At 41.8% G+C, this 18,018-nt stretch overlaps 2 protein-coding genes across 4 annotated transcripts in view; one reads left to right on the top strand and one right to left on the bottom strand.

Moving 5' to 3' along the window:
- Positions 1-18,018, top strand: part of AGPS (alkylglycerone phosphate synthase) — a 66,234-nt gene that overhangs the window by 29,360 nt on the left and 18,856 nt on the right. For all 3 annotated transcript variants that reach the window (XM_080971067.1, XM_080971068.1, XM_080971066.1), the window contains exons 3-11: positions 85-175; positions 2,258-2,378; positions 2,485-2,559; positions 4,798-4,869; positions 5,184-5,263; positions 6,391-6,471; positions 9,901-10,026; positions 10,327-10,435; positions 17,228-17,355. In XM_080971067.1, coding sequence (XP_080827193.1) covers positions 85-175; positions 2,258-2,378; positions 2,485-2,559; positions 4,798-4,869; positions 5,184-5,263; positions 6,391-6,471; positions 9,901-10,026; positions 10,327-10,435; positions 17,228-17,355 — 883 coding nt within the window. The remainder of the gene's footprint in view (positions 1-84; positions 176-2,257; positions 2,379-2,484; positions 2,560-4,797; positions 4,870-5,183; positions 5,264-6,390; positions 6,472-9,900; positions 10,027-10,326; positions 10,436-17,227; positions 17,356-18,018) is intronic.
- The window catches only part of LOC308463291 (uncharacterized protein), a gene marked incomplete at its 3' end in the record, with an annotated part of 41,342 nt that continues 33,899 nt past the window's right edge, over positions 10,576-18,018 (bottom strand). Inside the window, exons 2-3 of the mRNA XM_080981553.1 lie at positions 12,735-14,776; positions 10,576-10,581 (exon numbers count right to left, since the gene is read on the bottom strand). Coding sequence (XP_080837679.1) covers positions 10,576-10,581; positions 12,735-14,144 — 1,416 coding nt within the window. The 5' untranslated portion in view covers positions 14,145-14,776. The remainder of the gene's footprint in view (positions 10,582-12,734; positions 14,777-18,018) is intronic.

Here is an 18,018-nt window from a genome sequence, read left to right as displayed (position 1 = left end):
TTTGTGTATATTTGAACAAATAAAATACTAGATTTGTACTAGCTTCAGGCTAGAAAGAACTGACTAAAATACTTTCGAATTCAGGTATCGGCTAGGTGGTACGGTGTTGCCTTTTTTAGTAGACTGGATGGAGAAATATATGAGCGGAAGTCTGGAGCATAAAAGTACTTCTAGAGTAAGTATATAAATGAACATCTAATTTGGTATAACTCAGTGCGACTTCTAAGATTCCTTTGCATGCAGTTGGAATAAGGTTTAACCTCTGATCCATTGCCATTGTCCTTTTTGTACTATCTGATATCCGAGAACTTGGGCAGAGGCCTTTCCCAAGCTTGCTACCAATGCCCTGTGGTTCCTTACTATATGGTTCAGTGTGAATCTGTGTCTAAAAATGAAGCACCTTAGTTAATCTGATTTGATTAGGTTTCTTTCCTCTGTAACCTTTCTTAGTAATGTTACATTGCTTCCTTTTTGACACAGGTTGAAAATCCTTTTCTTTCAACAGACTTTTAGTGTTTTGCTTCTGTATTTTATATTTTTATTTTTTTAATCTATTTTTTATAATGTTACGATTTACTAGTTCTCAGTTGCTCTGTGGATAAAAAAGCTGGGATAAATATTGAATAGCTAACATACTAATACTATGTTTCTGCAAGGTTTCTTGGTCACTAATTGTTTAGTCATTTGATCAGTACCTTTACACCTGCCCTCCAGATACTTGGTCAATTAAGTGATCAAATATAGATGGGCAGGCACACTTTTAAGTTAATAAAATTCCAGCACAGGTACCTGCTAATTCCAGATGCCCTAGTTAGCTGTGAAGCATTGAAATTGTTCCCTGTACCACTGGTCTCCATCGTTTTTAGCAAGTGTGCCACAAGTCAAGTCCTTTTACTTTGGGACAGTTTGACTCAGCTAGCATGGGGGGAGGCAGAGAAGTCCTCTCCATGCCATAGCTGGGATACAGGCACCACCTACTCTTGTCCACAAGTGCCACAAACCACGCATGCAACAGGTTAGCAATTTTATTACCGAAGGTGAGGACGTATTTATTTTTAGCTAGTAACATTGGCACAAATTTAAATGTATATTAAATCTCCTACAAGAGATTGGATTGTAAAGCATGCTTTTAAATCCAGGGGAAAGTGTGTCCTGGTTGTCAGCTGGAAGTTTGGGAAGCAAGCTGACATGATACAACTTGGTTGCTGTTGAGGTATAATCCTGCCCCACTGTTTTGCCTGCATTCTTACGCTAAACTGCATTTCTAAGTATTGCAGTAGAACTTGTCTAGAACAATTGCTTTGCAGTGCAATTGTTAAAGCGTTTGGGGCAAACCTAAATGGAGAAGTAGATGTCTTTCCCAAGGAGGAGAATGTAATAAAGTATAGCCTGAGCTAAGGATCTCCTAAAAAGGACTTGCATTTCTACTAGAGTTAAATGGAAGTGAGTTGGATAAATACAATTAAAACTTTCAGTTCTTAGAGCCTTTACCTTCCATTCATTAAGTGTAATCTACTTCAGACCAATATTTTAGAGGTCAGTGATACTTGACGGCTAGAGTAGAAGCACCATGCGGAAGAATATCCCTTTTTCAGTAGAAATCTGTCTGATGCTAGTGCCTCTCAGCTGGCTGTAGCTCAGGCAGGCAGAAATGAAGCAGGGAGAAAGCAAGTGAGATAGACATGGTACCCTCCTTTTCTTTTAACACCATTGGTTTGGGCAACCCAGGTGTTGACACAGGTAGCAGGAAATAAAAGTCCTTTGAAATATAACAGTGATGTTGAATGAGCTGAACGCTGACCACAAGAAAGGTAAAGGGTTTTACCCAATTTCAACACCAGTAAATGGGTTTGAGTCATACTTTACCTTTGGCCTCTGGTAAGAACCATCAATGGTTTGTCCTTCCTGCACCTTCCCTAGGACTATTTAAAACCTTTGTGACCCGAGGAATGGCTGAAACAAGGAAGGCCAGGCCAGGAAGCTATTGCCATCAGCTTCCAGTCAACTTAAGAAGACTGCATTCTCTAGCACTTTTTGGTGTTAGTATTTCAGAATTGTGTATCGCCCTGGCTGCCTTGTTAGAAAGGTGCTATATAAGTGCAGTAATACAGAGAAATAAATAGTTTGAAAAGGGACAACACAAAAACGAATTGGTTTCCCAAGAGCTTGGCATTTCTCTTCTTGTAGAAGTACCTTGCCTCTCTGCGGGAGTTTATTCTTCTGAATATGTGTGCTGTGTTTTTCTTTTACATTGAAGGCATCCTTGAATCTTAGTGATGTGCCTCCTTCTATTGCAAATGAAGAATTTATCAAAGACCTCCAAGCTGCTAAAATATCATATACCCAAGAAGCAGAAGCTAGGATATTCAGAGCTCATGGTAAGAACACACACACACACACACACACACACAGTGCATTTTAACTGTATGTTTATTTTTTAACTTGACATCTTTGTAAACATCGCCCCCCCCTTTTGTACTTTAGGTCATTGCTTACATGAACTATATAAGCTCAGGGAAGGAATGTTTCAACGAGTTCCTGATGTAGTTGTATGGCCAGGTAAGCTCTTTAGAATGTTTTTCTCATTCTTCAAAGGCTTTCCCCCACCCTGAAGTCCAATATAGCAAAATACAAATCTGGGGGCGGGGGATGAACTTGATATTGGAAAGCACTTGCAGATGTTGGCAGAGTACAGAATCTCATCCAGTACTTGGTCCAGGAATGCTGTTTGGAAGTCTGCCAAGAATGCCGCTTATGCAGCCTGGTGAAAAAGCCTTTGCAAAACAGAGGCTCTGCTTTACTTGTTTGGTCACTTTCCTCCAAAGTGAAAGAAAACCGTGTCAAAATTTGAAAGGTAGATGCAACATGGGCACAGGATCAAAATATACAAACGCGTGAAAGACTTGGAAGCTTTTTTCAGTGTGTGCAAACCTTTAATTTTCTGAAGATGAAATAAAGTTCTCATATGGTAAGCTTTCAACCAGATTTTCACGGGCAACGGATTCTTGCTAAAGAAAGAAACCTGAGCCATGCTAGCAATTTCAAGTACACGTAATTTGCTGTTCAGAATGCATTACATTGGTTCTTGTTTACAGTTTCTGTGATTTACTGGCCTTTACCCAGCTGGCTCCTTCCAGCTGTGCAACTTAGATGCTGGGAAGACTTGGCTCAGTAGCCTTTATTTTTATTTCTAGTTGTTAATACCAGAATATTTGCTAGGGTGCTTTCTGAGCATTTTCCAGAGAAACCAAAGCTGCTTCATTTATGCTCCATTGAAACCAACATAGCAAGTTAGTCGAAACCAACTGGAGAGTTTCATGACCCACTTTAGATGGATTCAGGCCACTGCTCTAAATCAAGACATGGACACCTTTCCTATTGACTGTTCTTGCTAGTTTATTTTCAACTTGTTTCAAACTAGCAGAAATATATAGGGAGGAATGTAGTGCTATGTAAGCTTTTCAGATTTCCAGGCAAAATAATCCCCTCTCTCCTTGCCCCCTCATTCTGGGGGTTCTCATGACCTCTCCAAAGCCAGTGGAGTCCTTGTGCAAGCTCCTGCTCCTGGGATGATTCATTGGTTGAATCCAGCCCATACTTTGTTGTCTGTAGGATATACCGTATTTTTCCGTGTATTGGACAAGGTTTTTTGACTCAAAAATCACGTCAAAAAACTTGGGTCGTCCAATACACGGATAGTGGCATGGCTGGGGGCGATGGGAGAGTACAGTACTTATTTGCACCTCCATCTCATAACACTTGGTGCATCCATAACTACTTCAAGCACTAGAGTTTTTACCAGCTTGGGCTGGTGCACCAACAATGTCCCTTCCTCCAGAAGCTGAATCTGGCCAGGGTTGCTTTTCAGTAACCTCCAGACCTGAGTACTATAAAGCACTTAACACCAGGCTGGCCTTGAAAAGCTTTTGGAAGCTTCAGTTAGTGCAGATTCCTGCCACCAGATGGACTAACACCCACCAACAATCAGAGCATATTACAGAGTGGGACCAGACCAGTTGCCTATTGATTTTGGGGCTTGAATGCTGATTCTTGCTGCTTGAATGCCCTGTTGGGGACTGGAATATCTTATAGAATGCCTTTCCTTTGTGCACTCTGTTCAGTGTCTGAGGTCCTGCCTTGCAATCCCTCACCAAAGTTCATGCAGTTTTTGCTAGAAGCAGGCGTTTTTCAGTTGTGGCATCAACCTTACGGAATGACTTTTCCAGAAGAACCCATTATGCACTATCATCTTGGACCTTCAGGTGCCAAGCTGAAGCCTGACTTTGTAGAAAGGCTTTTGGCTGGCTGTTGGTTTTACTTTCCTCCTGTGTTACTTCTATTTTCACGGCCTTGCTTTTTTGAGCATCTGCTAAGTCTGTAATTTGCTGTTACTTGAATTGTAATTTTGTTGTAAGGTTCTTTTTGATAGTTTTAGCTTTTTGTGTTTTGTTTTGTTTTTAAAAAAGGCAAAGTGTAAGCAACTTTGGTTCAGTGTTTAAGAGGAACATGTGAAAAATTCAGAACCAAATAGATGATCTGGGCTCAATCCATTTTTGCCAGCCAGTATTGCATATAGTTCTTCCCTGAGTCCCAATATTGGTGGTGCAGAGACTCCTTTTCATCTCATAGTGAAAGTGTCCAAAACATTGAGACATCACTTCCTTAACTCTAGTATAGTTGTGGCCTCTGACATGAATGTAACAGCAAGCCACTGTGAAATACTTTAGTACATTTAAATTTTAACAGAGATCACTGTCTTAATATATGTTAATTCTCTATTTATACTTCTGTTTATAGAGTGCCATGATGATGTGGTTAAAATTGTGGAAATAGCCTGCAAGCATAATGTTTGTATTATACCATATGGTGGTAAGTTACATAGCAATTTTATGCCTTAAGGAGAATAATTGTCTTGTTTTCAGTGGCCAGAATCCAAAGTGCTGCTTCAGATATAGCTAATGGCTTTTGTATGCCCAGTGGGATTTATTTTTATTTTTATTTTTATTTTGAAGAGCAGACTCCCTTGCTATGTTGCCTTTTGCTTGAGGAAGCCTCCTCCCAAGTTCAAATGTAGCACTGTTTATTATTTTTAAAATGATTTGAGCCCCATAGTTAAGTATCTGAGAACTAGCACGAAGGCACGTGAACGAAAAATAATGTCAATGCGTTTCTTGTATCTGCAGGAGGAACAAATGTTTCTAATGCTCTTGAGTGTCCTGCTGAGGAGAAAAGAACGATTGTTTCATTGGACACCTCACAAATGGTATGTGGAAAAAGCATTTTCAGGCAAAACTGTGTAGAATGTCAGATTGTAAAAAGTATTTCAAATACCAAAAACATAACTTAAGCTGACTTCCCTCACACGGTAACAAAGACTGTGGGGAAGGTGACAATGGACATCTTTATAAGGCCTTGGCTATTTTTGGTTCCTATCCAAAAAGTTAAGTATTTTGTAGGATCAGCATGCTTGGTAGCAGAGTGAAGATTTTGAGCCTGGCTTTCTCAAGTCCCAAGCCCAGCACTCTAAGCATTATGTCACATTGGCTGTCTGTTGGGAGCATAAAGACTGCCACTGGGTTAGATAGCTAATTGATTTCATAAAGCATGAAATAGAGCTTTCAGCTTTCGAATAACTTAACAGCTAAGTTTGGAGGGGGTGGGAAGAAACACTGTGGTCCTTCTGTATACAAATCAAGGTCAACCATCTTTATTTCAGTGAATTCGTGCAGCATAAAGATGTCATTACTGATCATCAGTTTGTCCAGAATCCTTTCTCTTAAAACTTCTGTATAATATCCCCTTCTGGTGTGGCGTTTGCCATACTTGCCCAATCCCAGTTCATAGTGCAACACTCAACTAGGGCGAGGTGCCCCAGTAGAAAACAGGATAAGGTTCAGCAATTAATATCTGAAGTAGGCACAAGCACATCTTGTTCCTTTTTAAAAAATCTAGCCTCTAGCAGGATTGAGTAAGGGAAAAAAAATCACCTGTTAATCTTCTTGTATCCTTTACTACTCTGAGTACTTCATCTGCAAACAATTTGCTAAGACCATATTGATTGCATTGGTAAATTGATGCATAGTTCTTATATGAATCCATGGGCCTCAGTTCCCTGTGGATATTTTTGCTTTAGGCTATTGGGCCTACATCATTACAATTTTAGTTCCTGTGTGAAACAGTAATAGTTTAGACAGGCAAAAAATATGTATGTTTACACCTTCCTATTTCCAGCCCCTGAAGGCACAATCCTATACATGTCTGCTTGGAAGTAAGCCCTATTGTGTTTAATGGGGCTTACTTTCAGGTAAGTGTGTGGAATTGGCTAAACGCTGTTGTTTTTGTCAACTGTCAAATTGTTTCACAAGTCTTACTTTGGTTTCTTTGTAATAGAACAGGATTCACTGGATAGATGAGAAAAATTTAACCGCTCATGTTGAAGCTGGCATTGTTGGACAAGACTTGGAAAGACAGGTATCTTACTCCTTTGAAAATTACTTTCGGTTTTTACATTGCCAAATGTACTGTGTATATTTTCCAGGTTATTGAGTCAGCTCTGTCTTAATCATTATACCGGTTCGTGTCTTGCAGACATGACCGCGCCAGGGTAGATGTTGCTCAGATAGTAGTGTGAACATGCTGGGAAAATGAGCTTGGGAGAGCACGTCTTTGTTTGAGACTTGGTCCTGGCACGTGATGCCTCAAATCTTCCTGATGTGGCGCATGTGGAAGGCATTGAGGCATCGCTCCTGACAGGTGTAAGTTTCCCTTGGCTCACTGCCAGAAAGCAGCATGCCCAACACACAAGCCTGGTGGGACCATCTTGGGATTGGTTGTTAGCATCACATTCTCCCAGATGCTTTTGGAGAGGTGAGCCACTGCTGTAGCTGCCTTGCCAGTACACCTATCCAGCTTGGTGTTGATGGAGAGGTTGCTGGTTATGGTGGAGCCCAGGTAGACAAAACCGCCTACCACCTCAAGCATGTGGTCACCAGTGGAGTGCAGGCGACATCCTGACCCAGGATGTTGGCCGTCATCAGGCTGGTGGTAAGGTTGAACTCCATTCAGGCTGGGACAAAATGGTTGGTGAGACTCCGTAGAGCTTCCTGAGAGTGTGTTGTCAAGGCTGTTACAAAAAAACCCCTCATAGATAAGGACCCGCCACGCTTTCGTTTTGGTGTGGAGGCAGGCCAGGTTGAATAGAGCCCTGTCGCTCCATGAATGGATGTACACACTGTCTTCAGTTGAGCTGAAGGCATATGAGAGCTACGGGGAGAAGAATATGTCAAAGTTGGGGCAAGAATACAGCCCTGTTTCACATCGCTCTTAAAGGGAAGGTGACAAAGGATTGCTGTAGATCAGGGTTTCCCAAAATTGGTTCTCCAGCGGATTTTGGACTACAACTCCCATCATCCCCAGCTAGCAGGACCGGTGGTCAGGGATGATGGGAATTGTAGTCCAGAAACACATTTGGGGAGCACTGCTGTGGAACTTGTCTAAAAGCATTCTCAAGTCCTACATACTTTAAAATATGTTTGAATCGTTAACTACTTGCAATACTTAGTAATAGACTTTCTGTAGATGAGTGGTCCTCCTTTAAAAGGGTTCTGTAGCTTTTTCCAAAGAAATGATTTTTGTTGCAAACTACGAACACAGCACTTTCTGATGAGATGGCCTTTCATACTTTTTATTTTTATATCCTCTTACTGTTTGATGTAGTATTTTAACCTTTCCAGAGCTGTAGCTTTTTTTAAAAAAGGTTGGAATTAAAATGCACAGAGCATATTCTCTTAATTTAAATGACATTTTTCCAGGCTAGTAACTTCGGATGTTTCACTAACTGTTCCATTCTTGAAATGCCACAGACTCTTGTCCCACTAGAATAAGGCATAATAGCTTCTTTTGCTGCAGCTTTTTTTCTTTAAAACCAAAGCAATTCCTGCCATTTCTCTTGGGGGGGGGGGCTTCTTCTGGATCACAAAGATTGTTACTCAGTGTATATTTTTATATAATCAGAACATATTCACAGCACTTTGGTAAACATATGAAGCATGTTCAAGAGTATATACTCAAGTATTGTGAGTGGGTCATGTGGTCCTGTAGGTGTTCCTCTGCAGAAATATGTGATCTTGTTCAAAAGAATTTGCATAGCAAGGGAATTTGACATTTGACAGTGTTAGTCCACAGAAGCTCCAGCAGTGCCTATGCTTGCAATCTGTCCAGAGGATGCTAGGGGTTTGGAGTGGTTTTTATTTTATTTTTTAAAGCTTACGTTTCATATTCTAATAATAAATTCATATACCCTGCTAGTGATTTAAACATAACCCTCATATAATGTGGCTGTTTGGAGGGGATGCTTCTTGATGTTTTATGAGAGGGCAGTATATAGTATACATTTATAAGTAAAACTGTGCTAGCACACAGTCTTGTGGTTTACATTTTAAGAGCTCAAGACTTGCTGTATTATCAGATCTTTAAGATAGGGAATGCCAATCCCTGCATCGTTGAAATGTCATGGTGACCATACTGTAGCATGTAATAAAGCAGAAGAAATGGGCAGATATATATATTGCGTTTAAGCAATTCCAGACGCAGAGCAGCAACACTGCATGCGTGGACTTGCTCTTCCTCTCCCCACTCCTGCACCCTGAAAATCTGCTCCATACTGTCCCCACAATACTCCAGAGCAGATTATTTAGGGGGCACAGTGTGTGATTCAATTTAACTAATGGTGTGTTCTGGTGGATGGACACAATTGCATATTACTCTTATTATTATTTTACTAATAGAAGTTGTACCAGAAAACACTTGGGAGCTATTCCACCCCATAGGGCATTCTTGAATAATCCATCTCTCAGATGTTTTCAGCACATAATGTGGTTTCAAACACAAGCCCATGTGACCAGTTCCTGTGCCAGTTGACATAAAAGACTGTTCTGCTGAGCAGTTTCATTGGGAGAGCTTTGGGGGTCAATGTATAAAGGCATTTCATTCCATTTTTGAGGCAGTGCAGATGGCAAAGCCCAACTAATAAAGAAAAATGAAACCAGTGACAAATGTGTAGAAATTCCTCATCTGCATAGCAAATATACTGTAGTATTGCACATAGAAATCCCAGCCAGATGGTTGTATATTAAGTTGCCTCTTCTTGAACGAATGGAATATAATTGGTTGCTCAGGATTTCTAGAGACCCAGCTGCATATTACCAGAACCATAACGAAGTGCTTGCTGTATTGTCTTTTAAGTGAAATCTTTTGAGCTGTAGTCTTCAAGCTAAAATTGTGTCTCATCAAATGTTCTTAATAAGGGATCATATTTAGGTATTTTGAACTGTGGGGATAAATAAGGCAAAGCTAACAGCTACATTTAATACATGCTACTGAGACCTGTGTCCAGATCATACAATAATCTTTGGCTGTTTTTCACCCTCTTCTGATTGTGTAGTCATGGGCATTGTACAACATCAGCTTGAGGTATGTGGCTTTGCAACTGTTTTTGCAATAAGGGCGGTGTTAAAAGTACTGCCATGATAGAATCGTAGAGTTGGAAGGGACTCGGAACAGTAATCTAGTCCAGCCTCCCCCCCCCCAAATGATGCAGCAATCACAGCTAATGCTAACGAATTGTCTCATGGGTGAATCGTCTGTGTACTTCTGCATGATTGTAGGCCCCTGTATACCGGAGGGTGATTATGTGGTGAAAACTTGGTAGCAAAAAGTACGGTTCTGTTTGGAGTAACCATGTTAATGAAAGCAGATTTTATTTTATTGGTGCAAGACAGCAGGCTTTCCTGCCCGTCTCTGGAAAGACACGCATCTACAAAACCAAATTCTGGAGTTCAAGTTTCATTTCCTTAGAAAGCTGTTTGTTACATGAATGCTGTCGTCTTTTCATGTGTTTAGCTGGGTGAAAGCGGTTACTGTATGGGCCACGAACCAGATTCAATGGAATTCAGTACACTTGGAGGCTGGGTGGCAACGCGAGCATCAGGCATGAAGAAAAACATTTACGGAAACATTGAAGACCTGGTAATAATTCCCCCCCCCCCCAGCAAATGATCTCATTACTGTTCATCGGTGTTTGATGCTTGTTCTAGTTCTAATCTTTTTGTCAGTTAGTGGAAACTTAGGTTGTTCTGAAATTCCAAAGATAGTTTTTTTTTAAAAAAAAACCCCAGTCTAGTCTTAGAGAGGCAAAGTTGAATATTAAATGTTTTGATCAATAGTGGTATATTTGGGTTTAGGCTAATGATGGTTTTGGTATGCTCACATGCTTTTGTATGTTTCAATTCGTATGTAATTTTTAGGCAAATATATTTTATTATACAGGTGGTTCATATAAAAATGGTAACCCCAAGAGGTGTGATACAGAAAAGCTGTCAAGGACCGCGTATGTCAACAGGACCTGACATCCATCATTTCATTTTAGGATCTGAAGGTATGCATCAAAATAGAATTGCAGTTTTTGTGTGCAGTTGTTTTGAGCCACAACTCCTCTCATCCCTGACCATTGGCCATGCAGGCTGCAGCTAATGGAAGGAGTCCAAAACAACTGGAAGACATTGGATTTGATAGGGCTTATTCCTTTTGCCATAAAGAATAAGATTTCTACGGTTGATGCCGTTAGATGCAGTGCAATTTCAACACAGTACATATAGCTGTAGACCTATTTTGGTGTGATGTAATAATTTGTACTGCTAAGGAAGAGGCTGGTGCCTTTTTCTTGGAGCAGTGCCAGATTAGTAATGCCTCTTGCTTAACACTAACTCTCCTGCATCTTAGACTGCATTTCTAAACACACTACAGTGGTACCTCAGGTTACATACGCTTCAGGTTACATACGTTTCAGGTTACAGACTCCGGTAACCCAGAAACAGTACCTCAGGTTAAGAACTTTACCTCAGGATGAGAACAGAAATCACACGGTGGCATTGGGAGGCCCCATTAGCTAAAGTGGTGCTTCAGGTTAAGAACAGTTTCAGGTTAAGAATGGGCCTCCGGAACGAATTAAGTACTTAACCCGAGGTACTACTGTATTGAGTAAGCCCCACTAAGCACAGTGGAACTTTGAGTAAGCATATCTAGGGTGCTTTTTGCTTTAGCCACTCCTCTTAAAAGTCATTATAGCTTGGATTTTCTGATCATAGAAACTCTGTGTTCTATGTAAGGTGAAAAAACTAAAACAAATGGAACACCACAGCATTTTGTAACAAGGTAGCCCTGTGTATGCAATAGGCCAAAGGTGAAACACCCCTGGATGATTAATTCCAGCCAAATTCGACCGTGGTGTCCGATGGTGATCTCTGCTTTCAGGCCAATGGAGCTAGCATTTCATAGAATCATAGAATCATAGAGTTGGAAGAGACCACAAGGGCCATCGAGTCCAACCCCCTACCAAGCAGGAAACACCATCAGAGCACTCCTGACATATGGTTGTCAAGCCTATGCTTAAAGACCTCCAAAGAAGGAGACTCCACCGCACTCCTTGGCAGCAAATTCCACTGTCGAACAGCTCTTACTGTCAGGAAGTTCTTCCTAATGTTTAGGTGGAATCTTCTTTCTTGTAGTTTGGATCCATTGCTCCGTGTCCGCTTCTCTGGAGCAGCAGAAAACAACCTTTCTCCCTCCTCTATGTGACATCCTTTTATATATTTGAACATGGCTGTCATATCACCCCTTAACCTCCTCTTCTCCAGGCTAAACATGCCCAGCTCCCTTAGCCGTTCCTCATAAGGCATCGTTTCCAGGCCTTTGACCATTTTGGTTGCCCTCCTCTGGACACGTTCCAGTTTGTCAGTGTCCTTCTTGAACTGTGGTGCCCAGAACTGGACACAGTACTCCAGGTGAGGTCTGACCAGAGCAGAATACAGTGGCACTATTACTGCCCTTGATCTAGATGCTATACTCCTATTGATGCAGCCCAGAATTGCATTGGCTTTTTTAGCTGCCGCGTCACACTGTTGGCTCATGTCAAGTTTGTGGTCAACCAAGACTCCTAGATCCTTTTCACATGTACTGCTCTCAAGCCAGGTGTCACCCATCTTGTATTTGTGCCTCTCATTTTTTTTGCCCAAGTGCAATACTTTACATTTCTCCCTGTTAAAATTCATCTTGTTTGTTTTGGCCCAGTTCTCTAATCTGTCAAGGTCGTTTTGAAGTGTGATCCTGTCCTCTGGGGTGTTAGCCACCCCTCCCAGTTTGGTGTCATCTGCAAATTTGATCAGGATGCCCTTGAGTCCATCATCCAAGTCGTTGATAAAGATGTTGAATAAGACCGGGCCCAAGACAGAACCCTGTGGCACCCCACTAGTCACTCTTCTCCAGGATGAAGAGGAACCATTGATGAGCACCCTTTGGGTTTGGTCAGTCAGCCAGTTACAAATCCACTGAGTGGTAGCATAGTCAAGACCGCATTTTACCAGCTTCTTTACAAGAATATCATGGGGCACCTTGTCAAATGCCTTGCTGAAATCAAGGTAGGCTACATCCACTGCGTTCCCTTCATCTACCAGGCTTGTAATTCTGTCAAAAAACGAGATCAGGTTAGTCTGACATGACTTATTTTTCAGAAATCCATGCTGACTATTGGTGATCACAGCATTCCTTTCTAGGTGCTCACAGACTGTTTGCTTAATGATCTGCTCCAGAATCTTCCCTGGTATTGATATCAGACTGACTGGGTGGTAATTATTTGGGTCCTCTCTTTTCCCCTTTTTGAAAATAGGGACAACATTTGCCCTCCTCCAGTCTGCCTGGACTTCGCCTGTTCTCCAGGAATTCTCAAAGATGATTGCCAGTGGTTCTGAGATCACATCTGCCAGTTCTTTTAATACTCTTGGATGCAGTTCATCTGGCCCTGGAGACTTGAATACATCTAAACTAGCCAAGTATTCATGTACTATCTCCTTAGTTATTCTGGGCTGTGTTTCCTCTGCTGAATCATTTGCTCCAAATTCTTCAGGTCGGGCATTGTTTTCTTTATCGGAGAAGACTGAGGCAAAGAAGGCATTGAGGAGTTCAGCCCTTTCTGTGTCCCCTGTTTGCATTTCACCATCTTCTCCTCTGAGTGACCCCACTGTTTCTTTGTTCTTCCTTTTGCTACGAACATACCCATAAAAGCCTTTTTTGTTGCTTTTAACCTGTCTAGCAAGCCTGAGTTCATTCTGTGTTTTAGCTTTTCTGACTTTGTGTCTACACGTGCTGGCTATTTGTTTGAATTCCTCTTTGGTGGTTTCCCCCCTTTTCCATTTTTTGTACACATCCTTTTTTAATCGTAACTCAGTTAAAAGTTCTTTAGATAGCCACCCTGGCTTCTTTAGGCACCTTCCATGTTTCCGTCTCATTGGTATTGCCTGAAGTTGTGCTTTTACTATCTCCCTCTTAACAAACTCCCAGCCATCATGAACTCCCTTTCCTTTTAGTATTACTGTCCATGGGATCTCACCCAGCACTTCCCTAAGTTTTATGAAGTCGGCTTTCTTAAAGTCAAGAATTTGAGTCCTAGTATGCTTGGCTGCTCCTTTCCGCTGTATAGTAAACTTCAGAAGAGCATGATCACTCGCGCCTAATGATCCTTCCACTTCTACCCCACTAACCAGGTCATCAACATTGGTTAGGACCAGATCTAAAATGGCTGTTCCTCTTGTTGCTTCTCCCACTTTCTGGACAATGAAGTTGTCTGCAAGGCCAGTGAGGAATCTGTTTGACCTTATGCTGTTGGCTGAGTTTGACATCCAACAAATATCCGGGTAATTGAAGTCCCCCATTACTACTATCTCCCTTCCTTTTGCATGCTTGGCCATCTGTTCCAGGAAGGCATCATCTATGTCCTCCGTTTGGCTTGGGGATCTATAGTAAACTCCCACAATGAGGTCACTGTTATTCTTCTCTCCCTTAATTTTGACCCAAATGCTCTCACTTTGGCTTTGAGGTTCTAAATCTTGGATCTCTTCACAGGTATACACATCCCTGACATATAACGCCACTCCTCCTCCTTTCTTGTCTGGTCTATTTCTCTGAAATAGATTGTATCCCTCCATTATTACATTCCAATCGTGGGACTTATCCCACCAGGTTTCAGTGATGCCTATTATGTCATATTTAGTTTGCTGTACCAAGAGCTCAAGCTCATCTTGTTTATTTCCCATGCTTTGCGCATTAGTTTACAGACATTGAAGTCCATTAATCATTCCCCCGTGTCTCTTATTTAAGGATTTTTTCCTCCCACCACTAGGTCTGCGTGCTGTTTGCTCCATTTGGTCTATGACATTTGGATGATCATCTTCATCAATTGATAGACTCCTACTTTCAGGAGCACTGTTTCCCTCCCCCACATTAGTCAGTTTAAAGCCCTCCTGATGAGGTTTCTGAGATTTTTGGCAAAAACATTCCTCCCAACCGTTGTGAGGTGCAGCCCATCGCTTGCCAGAAGTCCATCTTCAAGAAACTGCAGTCCGTGATCTAAGAATCCAAACCATTCCTGTTTACACCATTTGCGAAGCCAGCTGTTCACTTCCACTATTTTTCCCTCTCTCCCTGGGCCACTTCGTTCAACTGGGAGGACAGATGAGATGACAATTTGTGCATTTAATTGCTTCAATTTCCTGCCCAGAGCCTCGTAGTCTCTTTTGATCTTCTGGAGGCTATTGCTTGCAGTGTCATTGGTTCCCACATGAACCAAGAGGAAGGGGTATTTGTCAGTGGGTTTTATGATTCCTTGCAGTCGTTCAGTTACATCTTGGATCTTAGCCCCGGGGAGACAGCACACTTCCCGAGACATCTTGTCAGGCCCACAGATCACTGCTTCTGTTCCCCTCAGTAGGGAATCCCCTATCACCACTACACGCCTCCTCTTAGGTTTGGTCGGGGTTCTTCCGTGAGCTGTCCGTTCTAAGGTCGCCTGCACATTCCCTGAGGACTGACTTTGCTGCTCGTCTTCATTTACCTGATCAACTGTAATGAGGGGGAGATCCTCAAATGGAGTCTGTTCTTCGTCTTCCATGCTAGGGGAGAGGACCTCAAAGCGATTGTGTATTTCTAAACAATCAGAGCGAACCCTGGGCCTCCTTCTTCTTTGAGTCACGTTTCTCCATATATCTGGCTCCTGTGTTGGTGAACTAGCCTCCTTCTCAGGGGAGTCCCCTGTCTCCTCCTTGGTGGAGACGGTGTGCTCTGTTGCTTCCAAGAAGAGCTCCAGCTCTCTAATTCTTTGGAGCGTAGCTACACGTTCTTCCAGTTGCTGGACTTTGTCTTTTAAGAGGGCAATCAACATGCAATTGCTGCAGGTAAAGCTGCCTGCAACCTTTGGCAAGATGGCAAACATTGCGCAGGAACCGCAGGCGACTGCAGCTGTTCCCTCCCCCTCCATCTTGAGAACGTGTCGTTGGGGGTGGCTACAGCAGTCCTCCATCATAAAAAGCGTGAAGACAGGACAAATAACTCCTAGGTCTCCCTCAACAAACGTTTGAGACTAGCTCCCCTAAATCTAAAAGATGTATCAAACTGCGCGCGCCACTAGGCCTCTGACCTTTGCACAGGGAGAGCAGCTAATCAGCCACAAAGAAACACACACACACAAGAAAACCCTTTTTGCTCCTTCTTCAACTGCTGCCCTGCAAGCTCTCAGACAGCTTTTCTGGGTCATGTGGCCAGCATGACTCAACCACTTTTGGCGCAACGGGACTCCGTGACTAAAGCTAGAGCACATGGAAACACCATTTACCTTCCCACCACAGCAGTACCTATTTATCTCCTTGTGCTGGTTTGCTTTTGAACTGCTAGGTTGGCAGGAGCTGGGACAGAGCAGCGGGGGCTCATCCCATCGCAGGGATTCGAACTGCCAACCTTCCGATCAGCAAACCCAAGAGGCTCAGTGGCTTAGACCACAGCGCCATCACGTCCCTGTTATTCAATAGGGCATTACAGTACAGAGTACCTAGTTTCCTAGAGGTGCTTCATTTGCAGTGGACATCCAGCTAAATGTTGGATTACAAGAGTACAGAGATGAAAATTCTCTGTCGGGATTAAGTAGGGACAGTATAACTCTGGTGCGCTGTGTTTGCTGAAGCGTTAAACTAATTTATTAAAACCGTTTTAGAGTTCTCATTTGGAATAAGGGAAAAGTGATGGACACGTGACAGATAATGTGAAATTGCCCTTTTTTTAGTCTACATTGTCATTTTACAAAATCTGTGCAAGCCTATCCCGTCTGAGCAAGCGTATCAGCTTGCTGGACAGAACAATTCCTTCTCTCCCAGCCCCTTCTCCTGACCTCCCCAGAAGCCATTGCACTGGGCTTCAATTGATGCTGATACACAGTGATGCACAATACATTTCTATGAAGAAATTCTGAGGCACTCTGTGTTGTAGTGCATTGACCCATTTTATTTACTACATGCAGTAGCTCGGGCATGGTGCCAAACCATGGATTGACTTAGTTATAGATTAGAACCCAGACTATTTTGACTACCAAACATACAAGGCAGCCATAGTTACAGAGCTGCTGGTTTGCTTGCAGTTTCTTTCTGTTCAGCACACTTCCACTTGATTGCTGGGCACACGCTGCCTTGTTTCCCAGTACTTTTTTTTCCTGTTCTGTTTAAATGATTGGCAGGTGCTGTCAAAATATGAGAAAGCCTCTTTTGATGTTTTGCTTGATACTAAACAGTGCAAAACAATTTCTTTCTATATTGGTCCTTTTGGAAGAAAAACACCTAGCACACTAGTTATAACTTGCCCTTGGTGCTTATTTCCAGTGCTTTTTTTTCTTAAAAAAATGTTTAGGGGGTACTCTCATTTTCCTACTCATATTGAAATACTTCCCCTCAATGAGGCCAAACATAGATTCACAAAATGTTTAGGGGTATGCATCCCCCCAGAAAAAAGCACTGCTTATATCATAGTTTTAACTACACTACATTGAAAGAGCAAAGCTTTCTTCACATTATGATGGAACTTTGAAATTACATCAATATTTAATCTTACGAATTTTATTTCTACAATTAGAAAGCTAATCCTCGCAGTTTGATAAATACTGCATTAACTGAACATTACTGCGCTAACTGAACACTGCCGTTTGGAGGTTCTGGAATAGGAAATATTTGTTAAAGAATTGGGCATGGTTTTCAAAATAAACAAAGATGGGATTCTTAATTTTGCCTATTAAATCACAAAATGATTTTTGTAAATCTTTTGACGATAGCAAAATGACCATTTCCCTCTTTTTATAAAGGAACCCTTGGAGTGGTAACAGAAGTTACAATAAAAATTCGACCAATCCCTGAATACCAAAAGTATGGGTCTATAGTATTTCCAAACTTTGAGAAAGGGGTGGCCTGTTTAAGAGAAGTAGCAAAGCAGGTAAAGTAACCTTATCTTCAAGTTGTGTTTTATTGCACTTTTTATTTATTTATATAAAGAAGAGTAGTATCAAAATGCTTTCACTAGATGGCATGCTAATGCTCTGCTCTGCTGTCTTTTTCTTGAGGCTGGGCAATATGCTTAAAGGGGAAATGTCCCACTAAGCTTCTGGGAGATTGCTAAATCGAATGTTAAGATTTTATATTTCTCTGGTTTGCTTTCCTGGATTTAGTATCCCCCCCCCCCCCCGCTGTAATTAGGCAGCAGCTATTGCTTCAAACTTGAAAACATTTACAAATTAGCATAAAAGGGCTTGGGAAACTGTATTGCTAGCATACTGAGTTCAGGGTGAGATCTGGGCCAGTTAAAGTATTCAGTGTCCTTATTTAACAAATGACTCATTGTAAAAATGTTGCCCTTTACATCCTTCTCCCTCTTCTTTATTATATTCCCCAGTCAGTCCAATAAATAATTCCCTTATTCTGTACCTTTTCCATAGGTCAGTCTTTGTTTGTTTCCCCCCACCCCCTTTGTTAGAATACCTAGTTTCTTGGGTATACACAAAATGTGTGTGCATCTGTCTGCACACAATTATCTTTTGCACTGCATATAAGTTCTGTTCCGTCTTTCTCAGTTAATGGTTGTATCCAGCTAAGTTCTACT

This window comes from Podarcis pityusensis (assembly GCF_964106645.2).
Source record: "Podarcis pityusensis genome assembly, chromosome: 1".
Lineage (NCBI taxonomy): Eukaryota > Metazoa > Chordata > Lepidosauria > Squamata > Lacertidae > Podarcis > Podarcis pityusensis.
Note: the sequence above shows the minus strand (reverse complement) of the source record. Positions and strands in the feature narration are given on the sequence as shown.